The sequence below is a fragment of the Nelusetta ayraudi genome, unplaced genomic scaffold (assembly GCF_046127955.1).
Source record: "Nelusetta ayraudi isolate G7.1 ecotype Tasmania unplaced genomic scaffold, CSIRO-AGI_Nayr_v1 ptg000013l, whole genome shotgun sequence".
In the NCBI taxonomy this organism is placed as follows: Eukaryota; Metazoa; Chordata; class Actinopteri; order Tetraodontiformes; family Monacanthidae; genus Nelusetta; species Nelusetta ayraudi.
This window is the reverse complement of record NW_027466063.1, coordinates 946801-959357: the sequence shown is the minus strand read 5'-3', so window position 1 is coordinate 959357 and position 12557 is coordinate 946801. Positions and strand designations below refer to the sequence as shown.

Genomic DNA, 12557 nt, shown 5'->3' with positions numbered 1-12557 from the left:
TAGCAACGACGCACGGCGCTCGGAAAGCCGGGGGTTGAAAGGTGTGATCGGCGCTTCACTTCAATACCTGTCAGTCGATGCGGGGAAGAACGCAGAGGTGCTCTTCCTCACATGCAAAAAAAAAGAAAAAAAGAAAAGACGATGCTGTGACGGCCGCCGCTGACGGGCCCTCGACGCCGCTGATAGGAGCCTCGGCCTCGGATGAGGTGCCACGGCAAATTACGAGGAGGCCCCGCGAGATGAAGTGGCGGACGGACGAAGACGGGGAGGGAGAATGACGCAACGCTCGGCCAAGAGGCGTAAAGGTTAGCCGCAGCCCACGTTAAGCACCGGCGCCCCAATTAGACCCAATTAGTGGCCACTTTGCGGACAGATGAAAGTCATTAGAAAGTGAAACTTCTGCGATTGTGGGAGGGGAAAAAACACATCTTTGGCTAGTGACAGCCGTTCCGGGATCAACAGGAAAGCCGCCGTGGCCACTTTGTCTCCGGCGCTCCGAGCGACTGGAGGACTCTTTGGTAGAGGCCCCCGCGGGGCCGCTGACACACCTGATCGGAGCCCTCGGCTGGGGAAGGACACTCGAACGGCGGTGAAGGAGGTGTGATCCACGAGGGAGACCCCGTCTGACAGACTCATCCGCGAGAGTTCCGTGCCTCGTGTCGGCCGCGCCCGCACGAGAGAGAGAGGGAGAGAGAGAGAGAGAGAGGCTCCAAATTGGCCTGCCGCAGCTGCGCTTTTGGAGCGCTGCCAAACTCCTCTGTTTCGGAGAAAACTCGGAAGGAGGTGGGGGGGGGATAGAAAGCTGGCGTTCGCACCCTCTGGACATTTCACATTTCACAAACCGACTGATGACCACTTCGTCGATCCGAAACGTACTGCGGGGCTTTATTTTCTTTTTTTTGGAAAGAAAAGAAGAGATGGGTTGAAGTTTAGAGCACTCGAGAGGCACACGCCCACAAATCACAGACACACGCAAACACACGTGTTTCATCCTCTCACTTAAAAGTCAAGGCGTGAACGTGAAAAGGGTCATAATTGCCTGAACAGCTGTGCGCGTGAAGCGGAGCCCGGCTTCCGACTTCATTGGGCATGCTTGATGGGAGAAGCGTGTTGTGGCAGCGCCAGCCGCACAACGGGAAAAAGCCGAGAGGCATTTTCCGTCTTTGTGAGGCGAGGCGCGAGCGGTGCAGGTGAGGCGCTCGCCTCCTGCCGAGCCCACTCTGCTGAAAATGCACACAGCCTGAGATGCTCTTGAGGAAAAAACAAAAAAAAAGAAGCGTTGGGTTCGGCATGGAGAAGCGGGTGATTGGCTGGTGATGTACAGCGAGAGCAGCCTCAATGCGCTTCCCTCTCCTGTCCCCTTGAGTCGCGACATGTTTTCACACAGTTTTTTAGAGCCGAGACGTGTTGTTTTTAAGCTGTTTGGCCACCCAAACGTCATGTGTTTTTTAAAAATCAAGGGGAAGGAGGAGGGACGAAGCCAGACTGTTGGTTCGTGCAGCAAAAGAAAAAAAAAAGGGGCAACAGTCGCCGGGCAGATTGGGAGCAGGCCTCGGTCTGCTGCTTTGGTGGAGGAGCCACGGTGCTGGGATGGTGGAGGGAGGTGGGGTGGAAGGAGGGGGGGGTGTCGGGCAGGTTAGGGTTCTGGGAGCAGAACTAAAACCGAGCAGAGACCTGCGTCGAGAGGCGAAGAGACGGAGGAGGAGGAGGAGGAAGCGGCGGCAGCGGCAGCGGCAGCGGCAGGGGCAGAGCCATGGGTGGAGGCCGGTCCAGCAGCGAATGGAAAGCTTTTCGTTTCACAGACATATATAAACAGAAAGAAATGAAACCAACAAGGAGAAGGCACATCCACGAATGCATGCTCAACTCGCGACGCTGGAGGAGAGCTAAAGCAAAAAGTTTGGCCGAAGTCATTGGCGTGTGATTCCAACTGGCCGTACGCCTTTAAGGAAGCCCGTCTAAATACGAGATGTGCTGTGGGCGGCGCAAAAATGGAGCTTACGAGGATTAAGAGCCTTGCTGTATTTATATTCTTATAATATATGGGAACTGGTAAGGTAAGGTTAGGAAAACCATATTACCTTTATTGTACTGCAATAATACACTTTTTTAAAAATGTATTTATGGGCACCATGACCAAACTTTTACAAATATAATAAGTCTAAATCACGCCAAATTTTACACATTGGATCTTTAAACCTTTGAAACAGCTACTGTGAGGCAAATATGCCATTGGATAAAAGCAATTAGGGCTTCTGCCTCGAACGCAGTAGGCTAGAATGTTAAGTCGACAGACCCTCAGCCGATTAAGGTTTCTGGCCGAGCTGCAAACCAAGCTAGGGCTCATTTCAGAGGGAGTCTTAAAAGTACGGGGACTTTCTGAACTTGTGCGGGACCCTGGGACCCGGCTGGGTCTGGTTGGACGGCGGCAGCGGTGATAAGGACCTTTCCAAGTCCATCCAGCGCCGGGACGAGCACATTCGCCAGGTGTTAGCCGGCACCGGCGGTCCCTCGCCTGCCAAGCGCAAACGGCTCGTCGGCACGGAGGTGGCGCCGGAGAGCCTGACGGACCTCTCACTGCGCACAATGAATGGAGAGCTCGGCACAAGTGCGAGCTACGGGCCCTAAATGCAGCGGTGAGAGAGCCCGAGCAGCCTGTGCACAACCCATACATTGGCGCAAAGTAATAGCCTGTTAAAATATGTGCCAGAGTTATGAATCATGCACAGCGACGCCTCAGGGATAAAAAAAAATAAAGAGTTCTCTCCCTCTCTCTCACTCTCTCATAAGGTCATTTGCTGCACGGGCTCATCTGGGCTCTAATTGAATTAAGCAGGTCTCGGGGGGCCCGGGGCTAACCTGAGCGCTAATCTGTTGGCCATTATTTCCTGTTAACAGCATAACCTCCTTCACTGTCTGCCACCCCCAAAGCTCCTTTTGAAAACTTTGCTCGCTACCAGCCAAAGCCGCCGTCTCCTGCGGGGATCCACCTTAAAAATAGCACGGAGCTGATTCCTTACTGTTATTTTTTGCAATGTTTGTTTTTATTGAACTGTGGGATGAAGATGATGGCCCTGAGGAGGAGAGCGCGGATGTGTTTTCTGTTCCAACCATGATGGCTGTTGAAGTACTTCCGTGTTTGTTTTGTCTGAGTGTTTATTCTTTGCTCTGCGTGACTCTACTCAGGTCCCCTTTTTAACTCTAAAGAGGGTTTTAATAAATGAATGTCAAAAAATGATGCGCTTCAAACATTATGAAAAGCTGAAAAGGATTGTCTCCTGTTAGCGCCCTCTTACTGGCCCCCAGGGTCATTTTCATTCCACTGATGCGTTATAAAGCCTCATAACTTGCGCTGCTACGATCAGAATCATCGATACAATAGAACAAAACTGCAAATTTAAAGAACTTGATCTGTTCAGATGATCTACTGACGCTCTGCCGCTGCCACCTGCACGTTAAATAAAGGGTTTAACGCACCGGGGATGTCAGAAGTATCTCCCGACCCCCCCCCCAAAAAACGAAAACTCACCTGGTGTCGTCCCACTCGGGGCTGAGGCCGCTCAGGGAGCCGCGGGACTCGGAGACAAACTTGTAGACGACCAACAGGCAGTCCCGGCACAGCTGGACCACGCGGCGGCAGCACTGCAGCTCCTGAGATGAGATCACCTCGCTGCTCTTGCTGAAGATGTTCTCCCAGGATGACCTGCGAGGAGGGGGGAGGAGGAGACGAGAGACACGTGAGTGGAGATGTAAGTAAGTTAAGATGCGACTCAGTGCGGTTTGTCCAATGACCGAAAGGTTGGCTGTTCAGATTCCGCTCCATCCCAGTCTGTCGTTGTGTCCTTGGGGAAGGCACTTAACCCACATTGCCTCTATGAATGTGAGTGGATGTTGGTTGGTGGTCGTCAGGGCCGTAATGGGTTCAATGTAAGTCGCTTTTGGTGCCTTGTAAAGCGCCATATAAATCCATTGATTGACATTTTTGCTCTATGGCAGGAGTCTCTCATAAAAATCAGTGAGCTCCAGGATTGAGAGAACACCGTCCTTTTGCCCTTTGTGACGTCATCGACAGCACATTATAATGACCTCCGCCAGGATTAGCGACAGACTTTTCGACAGATGTAAAACGGAGACCTGCTATATCGAATCCACCAGCGTGTCTGCCGGACGTGCAGCCGCGCAGGAAGACGCGCAGTCGCGCCGCGGGGGGGGGGGGATGAAACAAATCCAAGTACAGTTAACCCCATTTACAGCCGCGGACATAAAGCCCCTCTCCCCCGCTCCCCCACGTCCGACTGCGAGAGAGCTTAAACAACTGAGACACACAAACTCCGGGGGGTCGTGTTTGATGCCCCTCCCCCGCCCCTCGGCGTCTCGGCAGGTGGGCTGCAGTTCGCTCGGAAGACTTCAAGCCCCCCCCCCAACCTCCCCGCGCCCCCATCAAAGCCTGTTGGACTCATCAGGCACAATGGCTTTGAGGCTGCTTGACTGTTAAGTCCCTGAGATAAAATATCAAACAAGAGACAGTGGGGAGTGCAGGGGGGTCCAGCATGTGTGTGTGTGGGGGGGGCGTCGGGTGGGATTTTTATTTGTTTTTTGTTTAGATTATATAAAAGCTGAGGCGCCCAGCCCTTCCCTCCGCCCCCCCCCCCTCCGCCGTCTCTGCGTGACACCAGGGCCCCCTGTTGGGCACTTTCCATGTTCCTGTCAGAGCCTTTTTGCAGGGCCGGGGCCTGACGTGCTGGTCGGACCATGGCGCTCGCCGCGGTAGCCGGCAGCTCACCCGGCGGACCCTCAACTTAATCCTCGCCACCCGCTACTTTCCTCTCCGGTTTCCCTGCCTTTAAACGGCGTCTCATTCCATTTCTGCAAATCGTGCCTAATCCATCTGTCTCCCCTCCTTTTTTATCGCTCGCACCTCCTCTTTTCACCGCCGCCTGCTCATCGTCCCCATTCTTCGCCGCTCTCCTCGTCTCCCTCGGCCGTGCCTGCCGGGCGTGAAAAGCAGGCGGGGCGGCACGCGGCGGGCTACGGTTACACCCGCTGAGCCCTCCTGCGTCGAGGGAAACACGGGCGGCGAGCAACTGAACCGTAAAGGATACGACGAGGGAGGGAGATTCCGGGAGGTGGCGGCGGCGCCGGCACCTGCAGCTGCCCGGCTGCCGGGGTTCGCGTGCGTGTCTCGATTTGTTCGAGAGCGTGAAAGGTCCAGTGTGTAAAAATGTTTTAAGGAAGCCCAGGAGTTAAGGAAGCAAGCCTGACATCGTGTTTCGTATTTAGGGCTGTGTCAGGCGGGCTCCCTTACAAACATGGCAAAGCAAGATGGCAGCTAGCTAGGAGCAAGAGCCTTGCTCTACAGGCAAGGTAAGGTAAGGCAACTTTATTTATATAGCACATTTCATACACAAGGCAACTCAATGTGCTCTACATGATTAAAAGTAGAACATTTCAAAGGCATTTGAAAAACAAAGAACACAGTCTTCATAGACAAAGTGCACATACACGACCAGTCAAAAGTTTGGACACCTTCTCGTGACATTTTTTTCTTTATCTTTACAACTTTCTACACTGCAGATAGATACTGAGGACATCAAATACACGAGCAAGATATGTTTCATCATACAGCAGAGTTGTGTTAGTTGTGTTAAACATGTTAAATACCTAAATGTGCTTTTTATGAAAGGTGGCTATTTTGAAGAATTTAAATATAAAACCTGTCTTTTGTTTCCTACATAATTCCATGTGTGTTTGTATGTAGTTTTGATGCCTTCAGTGAGAAACTGCAATGTAAAAGAAAAGATTAAATTCATAGGGTGTGTCCAAACTTTTGACCTGTTGTGTACATATGAGAATGTATGAGAAGCATTCCAACACTTATTGTAAAGTATACACTTTTATTAATGTATTTATGGGCGGTTATTTTAAGTTTTTACCAGTATAAATAAATCGGAAATCAAGGCAAATGTTACACACTTGACCTTTAATGTCCGAGACAGGCATGAAAAGGCGCATTGGGGACATTGGGGACATTTTTAGACAAGATATGTGAATACTTGACCTGCTGACCACGTCTGCCGCTTCGGCGTTTCTTCAGCGGCAAGATCAATAACGCGGCGACCCTCCTTGTTAAGAGTGCCTTCGAAAAAGTTGCAAACCCCGAAAGCAAAAGTCTCCGACAACAACCTGAAGGGAAAAGTTCCTTTTTCTTCTCCACCTCCGTCTTCCTCCCACCTCTGTTTATCCGCTTTCACTTGCGAGGGAGATCGAATCAACAAGGCAAAGATGCCGCCCCTTAATTTGCGTTTCTTTCATTTTTGCCGGTGGGCCGCGGGAAGGAAAGTGCGCCGAGGTCCGGACCGGCCTGTCAATCATGGTCTGTCATCGGCTCGCAGGTTACACGGAGTCGGAGAGAAAATTGCACCGCTGTCACGGAAATTGATGTATTGACGGACGGCGGGCCGCAGGATAAGGAGAGAGAGATGAGCCGCGGGGAAGCAGTGCGGCGGCGGACGAGTAATTGGCAGGCGCCACTTTGTTGTGGTTGTTTTACATCTTTTAAATAAAAACTTTGATTGGTCACAACTTAATCCTTCTTCTCTGTCATGATTTTTCTTTTCTTTGACTTTCGTTATCTCCTCTCACGCGCACTTTTATCCCTATTTGAATGAGTTATTTTCCAGTGAGTGACATTTTTCGACGAGCTCACTTCATCGACCTCGCTCTCGCTGGCCTACCCCGTGTTGGAGAAGCAGTTCCACAGGCCCTGGCCGTGACTCCAGAGCAGCCGGTTGAAGACACGGTTGAAGAGGCGGTACAGGTGGAGGCTCTCCAGGTCCTGCTCCCTCCAGATGCGCTGCAGCGCCGAGTGCACGTTGGTTCGCACGATGTCCAGCACCTGAGTGACGGAGACGGACCGAGAAGAAGGAAAAAAAGGTGCAAAGTTTTAATCGCACAGGCTGGTATTTGGCCTGAGATGGGTCCTTCCCTAAAACACACACAATAAAGCGGCCAGGAACAAACGCGCACGCGTGCGCGCGCACACACACACACAGCACGGTATCCAATCAGAAGCTTGCCAAGACGAGGCGGTTGGTCGCTTGAACCGTGTTCGCGTGTGCCGAGTCTGTCCGTGTGGGTGGCACGGTGAGACTGCCGCTCCCAGACAGCGGCGAGCGCTCGGTGGGGACTAATTGCTGGGCCGACGTCAGTCTCAGGGAGGACGTGTCACAAGTTCCCGGGCGGTCTGAGGACACCTGCAGCCGGCTTTCCGTCTTCCTTCCTGTGACTCCTCTCCACCTCGCCGCCTTTTCTTCCTCCTGTCTCTCTTTCTATCCTCGACGCCCCCCCCCACGCCGCCAACCACCACCACGCGCCCCCCCCCCCCCCCCCCCTTCCCCTCTCCTCCTCCTCTTCGTCCTCATCGTGCCGCGCTTCCCGCTTTGATTCCTCGCCCCTCATTACTGACGCGCCTTTTTTCTCTGACTGTCTGCGCGCGCGTGTCTTCGCGATGCAAAAAAAAATGAAAAAAGAAAAAAAAGGCGTGAGACGTCCTCGCGGCAATGCCGCGTCGAACAGGGGAATGGGCGCGCATCTCACACACACACACACACACACACACACACACACGGATGTGTTTTGGTATGGTAATCAGATGGCAGAGCGGCGGGCGCTACATTCCTGACCCCTGCCTGCTGCTCATTAGGCTGCTCCACTCCAAATAAAACATCGGCTCGCAGCGCCACAGCCGACAACAGAGGCCAGCGCGGCCGTGCAGCACCTCATGTGCGGCGGCCTTGAGATCGCATCATTACTGACACACCTACTGGATGCCATTTCACGTCTCACCCGTTTTGTTTACATCCCGCGCTGCGTCCCGAGCTGCCCGCTCGCTCGCGCGCCGCAATAATGATCTTCACGCTCGTCTCATTTCCCCCCCCCCCGGCCCAAACCTCCCCAACCTTTTTCCGATTCGTTCCGATTGATCGTTTCATCCAGGATTGTTTATTGCGTCCAATCTGACAATGGGGACGGCAGGGATATTTTTGCTATAGGCCCCCATTTTCAACAATGCCCACTGCACGCGGACTGATGCTGCCGAGGCAGCGAGAGTTGAGATGGACCTGGTTTGAAAAAAGCCTCGTCAAAGCCATAATTAAGATAATATAAGACACACAATAATTTGATCAACTTTGTGTTGAAAGGAAATTGATTGGAAGCCATTTTGACTGTCGTTAAATGAAGTTTACTTGGAACAGTTTTTAACATCTTAGAAATCTTTAAAGATGGTATGACAAGAAATGAGGTGTCACACACTCCTATTCTAATGCGCCATCCATCTTTAATGACAAATATTAGTATATAAAGTTAGCATATGTTGGAGTTTTAGTGGCTTCATGATTAATCATAGAAAACATTTTTTTGTTCATCCTAAGCTTCTCATTTTCTGCAACAGTTGCTGTCTAGCAGGAAGCGTTCGCACGTTCCAGACTCACCTTTCGTTGTTTTGTGGAGTCCAACTTCACAAGCCAATAGGAGGCCACCTTTGGTTTGTGGTATTTCCAGTTATCAAGAATCTGTCAGTGAATAAGAGTATGGTTATATTATGGTTACATAGGTGGACCTCTTCAAGCAGAGCATGTACTAGAACAACAAGAAGTCTGGTCTAATGCAAAGAGAGCACAAACTCTACGTATTCAATGTGCAGCAAAGAACAAGAATAACATTGGTCCAGGAAAACACAGAGCAACGACCTACTTGACTTCAGGACATGACGGGTCATGAGGTTCATTTGAGGGTATTACCAACATCACATGCTCATTATTATAAGAATTTTTTTTGTTACAGTCCAACATATTTTTTTTTTTCATTTATGTGTGAGCAAGTCATTATGAGTAGCAGTGTTATTGCCTTCCACAGAAGGATGGCACATCGCTGGCTCCTCACGTGCCATTTGAGATCTTTGTTCCGCAGAGGCACAACAAAGGGATAAACAGAAACACCAGGTTGTGTGATCTTGGGTTTCCGAGCGCGTGATGCTGTGCTCAAAGGCTCTGCCAGATATTCCCATGGACTAGCGCCTCACGCCAGCATCCCTGTGTACCTACAGGCAGTGTTATTGTTGCTCTGTTGACTTTAGCCTGCACAGTCTCCCCGCCGGTGCATGTAAAACCTCTCACGCGAGCGAGCGAGATCCCCTGCAAACACTTGTCCCACCGGGGAGCCCCAGAGTAAACTTTATGTTTACTCAAACGCAAATACGCAAGGGGAGATGAAAAAACAAAACAAAAAAAAAACGCATCCAGGAGGATCCCGCGAGGATTTGAGAAGACAGATCTGAGGTATACACACAGTCCTTTCATTTCATTCCTCCAAAATAAGTTGTGGGCCCATTTCTTGTCTGGCGTGGCCCTCTCAGCGAGAACCTCACGAGCCCTTCCTGGTTAACGTGCGTGCTCATTTGTCGCATTTGTTCCGTATGTACACACATTACCCTCAGTTCGAGCAGCTCAAATGCGCACTCGATGCATCCCGCCTATTCAGGCGGCGCCACCTGCGGCGGCGAAGGCATGTTTTTTGTTTTTTTCCCCCCTGCTAGAATAAATAATAATAAATAAAGGAGACAATTACGCCGATTATGAACACATCATTAGCCCAATTAGACAGCAACTTAAAGCCGTGAAAAACGTAAATTGGCAAAGATTGTTTCCTTGCCAAGTGAACGCTCCTGCGCTCGGGAGGCAGACGGTACAGGTGCTCCGGCTCATCTGCGTTTTTCCACGCTGCGCTCATTAGGTTTTAGTCGGCTGTGCAGGTCTGACGGTGATTGTCTCTCCCAACCCGCACACACCCCGCTACCCTCCACTGTTCCAACGGAGGATCGATCGTACGCAGAGATGAGCAACTCTACTATGTAAAAGGGTTAGAATTTTTTTTTACCGAAATCACCTGAGCGTGCCTTAAAATTTGTTTGAGCAATATCGTAACGGGACAGGAGGCAGTGCAGCGGCTGCCTTGAAAGCCCCCCCCCAACCCCCCAACGAGGAGCCGCAGACACGGCTCACGTCTCCACGTGACGCAGGGCTTCTCACTTTTTGCTCGCTGCAGATCCAAGAAGCCTCGCCGCTCGGCGTTTTCTCGGGTCTGATGAACTGCCTTTGAACCGCACGCTGACACAACCGCCTTTTTAATGCTCTCCCGCGGGATTGGCTGACAGGGCTGTCAGCAGCCAGGAACTCTACGGCGCTACGAGTTGTTCCTGCGACTTTACAAGCAATTCCTGGGCGCATGTCGCAATTCGCAGAGGCATAGAAAAAACAAAACACAAAACACAAAAACACAGGTTTTAGCGACGTTTTAATTAAGTGACACTGACAGGAAACAGTGTATGAGCAGTTTCAGTTCAGTTCGACAGAACTGATTTGTGCACTTCTAAAACACAACGTGACCGGCCAGATGGAATGTTCCACATATTGCCGTGGGATATATGTCACACATCTATCCCCCAGACATTGTCTAGGTGAGGCACTTATAAAGGGAGGCTCCATAAATATTTGGACTGGCTGTTCCCTACAGGGGTCACAGCAAATCAAACAGAACTGACCTGCACATTTGATTTGGCGTAAGTTTGAAAGTCATTCTTAAGAGACTGGTTTGCACCACTTTCAGGCTGCATTTGTTTACTGGCAAAAGATTGAAGGTGGGACATCTGAGCCTCAGGGTTGAGACTCTACTACTCGCTTCAATATGGGCCAGTCACATTTCTCTGTAACAAGTGAAGTCAGCTGGTGACAGCATGGCAACCACTGGGAAGGGAAGTAGCTTCCTTGTGGCCAAGCTGGTGTTCATGTGAATGAACCCAAACCAAAGCTGTTCAGGGCCAAGAGAGTTTAGTAGTCAAGACGAAGAAGAAAGAAGGAGAGTCCAAAAAAGCCTTCCGCGTCTTCAGTTCTGACAAAACTGCTGTTGCTGCTGGTCGATTGCAGGCTCGCAGCAGCTTCTTGGTCAAACCTCCCAGTATCGACCAGCTTTTTCTTGCTAATGGACGCTGATTTGTCACATCATATTCCCACGGAATAAAAACAAAACAAAAACAAAACAAACAAAAACAAAACAGATGGCTGTGAAATCCAGGCTGAGCCGAAATGGACCCAATCAATCTTTGCTTTGCAGACTGCGGAGTTTGCCATTAGACGCTGCAAATACAGAGCCTTCGAGAGAGAACTTTGCAAGGCGCATTTAGCCACAGAGCTCAAATCATTGTTGGTCCTTCCCAGGAAAGGTGCCTTGCACTTTAGCTGGATAGAAGAGCAGCTGATTAAAGCAACACCGCGGCCGCATGTCTGACAGGAAGGTGACTGAGTTCCCCTGGACAGTGGACCGTGTTGTTTTGTTGTCTCCAGCGCTGTCCTTTGAGCGCAGCGGGAGCCGCGGTCCTGAAAGGACAGCTGCTCGTGAGAACAGCGACCGCTCTGGCAGAGGTCAAAGTCGCCACAGACTGGATGGATGGACGCTCTCGGTGTACTTTTTGTGCTGCTCAAGTGCCATTCTGCTCCGGGTCTGAATTCAAGGTGAGCCTCTCACTCTAGTGGCTCCTTCTAACTCTTCTGTTGTGAAAATAAAAGAAAAAAAAACACAAGATGTTGGGGAAAAAAAACCCCATTGTGGGCTTAAAAGCAGATGCAGCATAAAGGAGGTGCCATTTTATCAGTTTAATATTAGAACATTACTGTCAGCTGTCGTCGTAGGTCTTCATGCTGCTCTCGAAACAACTTATTTAAGCGACGGCTTGAGCACAGCGCTGCCAAACAAGTACAGGCACACAAATAAAGCGCAGGACGGAAGGACAGCGAGGTTTGAGCAGTGCAGATCGAGGAGGCAGCACTGATTAATATGAGGGAACAGCGGGGAGCGGCAGGAAAGGGGCGACTTTGAAGACAGGTTGTCAGCGGGGTCGTTTGAAAGACAATGGGAGCCAAGCCGACGCGGGCAGCAATTGTGAGGGGGGAGTGGAGGAGGTTGGGAGGGTAGTGGGGGGGGGGGTCTGCAGAGTGACCGCACCTGGCCACAGAGGGGACTCTGGGAATACAGCGGGGCCAGCAACACTTGGACTTTGTCGCTTCGCCACGCTTCACCACTTTGGCTACTTTGTCGATCCAGCTTTCGCCCTGAGATCTATCCAACGGGCAATATGGCGACGCAACGCGGTAATGCGAAGGGGCACGCGAGAGGAAAATCCAAAAGAAAGGCGCTCACCTCATCCAGCACAGACTCGGCCTCCTCCTCGCTTTTGCCCGGGAACCTGATCCTCATGGCGGTGAGCGCGGCCAGAGTCTGGCGCACCAGCTCAGCCTCTTGCTCTTTGCTCCTCAGGTTGATCAGTGGATCGCCCTGCATGAAACCGAAAACACCCGACGTTCACTTCTTGAATCCTAATTACAAAAAAAAAATGTTGAACTGTCTTAAGACTTTTAAGCTTTAATGATCCTGAGCTAAAATCCAGTAAAATCCCACAACTGCTGCAAGGAAGAACAGCAGAGATCAAATCGTTCAAATGCTTG

At 51.0% G+C, this 12557-nt stretch overlaps 1 protein-coding gene across 6 annotated transcripts in view; it reads right to left on the bottom strand.

Moving 5' to 3' along the window:
• The window catches only part of ttll7 (tubulin tyrosine ligase-like family, member 7), a 67582-nt gene that overhangs the window by 4644 nt on the left and 50381 nt on the right, over window positions 1-12557 (bottom strand). For 2 of the 6 annotated variants that reach the window (XM_076022627.1, XM_076022630.1), the window contains 5 exons: window positions 12253-12387; window positions 8493-8573; window positions 6735-6895; window positions 3530-3703; window positions 1675-1787 (listed from right to left, as the gene is read on the bottom strand). In XM_076022627.1, coding sequence (XP_075878742.1) covers window positions 1675-1787; window positions 3530-3703; window positions 6735-6895; window positions 8493-8573; window positions 12253-12387 — 664 coding nt within the window. Of the gene's footprint in view, window positions 1-900; window positions 1251-1674; window positions 1788-3529; window positions 3704-6734; window positions 6896-8492; window positions 8574-12252; window positions 12388-12557 lie in introns of those variants that run through there. The other 4 variants (XM_076022625.1, XM_076022626.1, XM_076022628.1 and 1 more) reach the window with 3 other exon arrangements.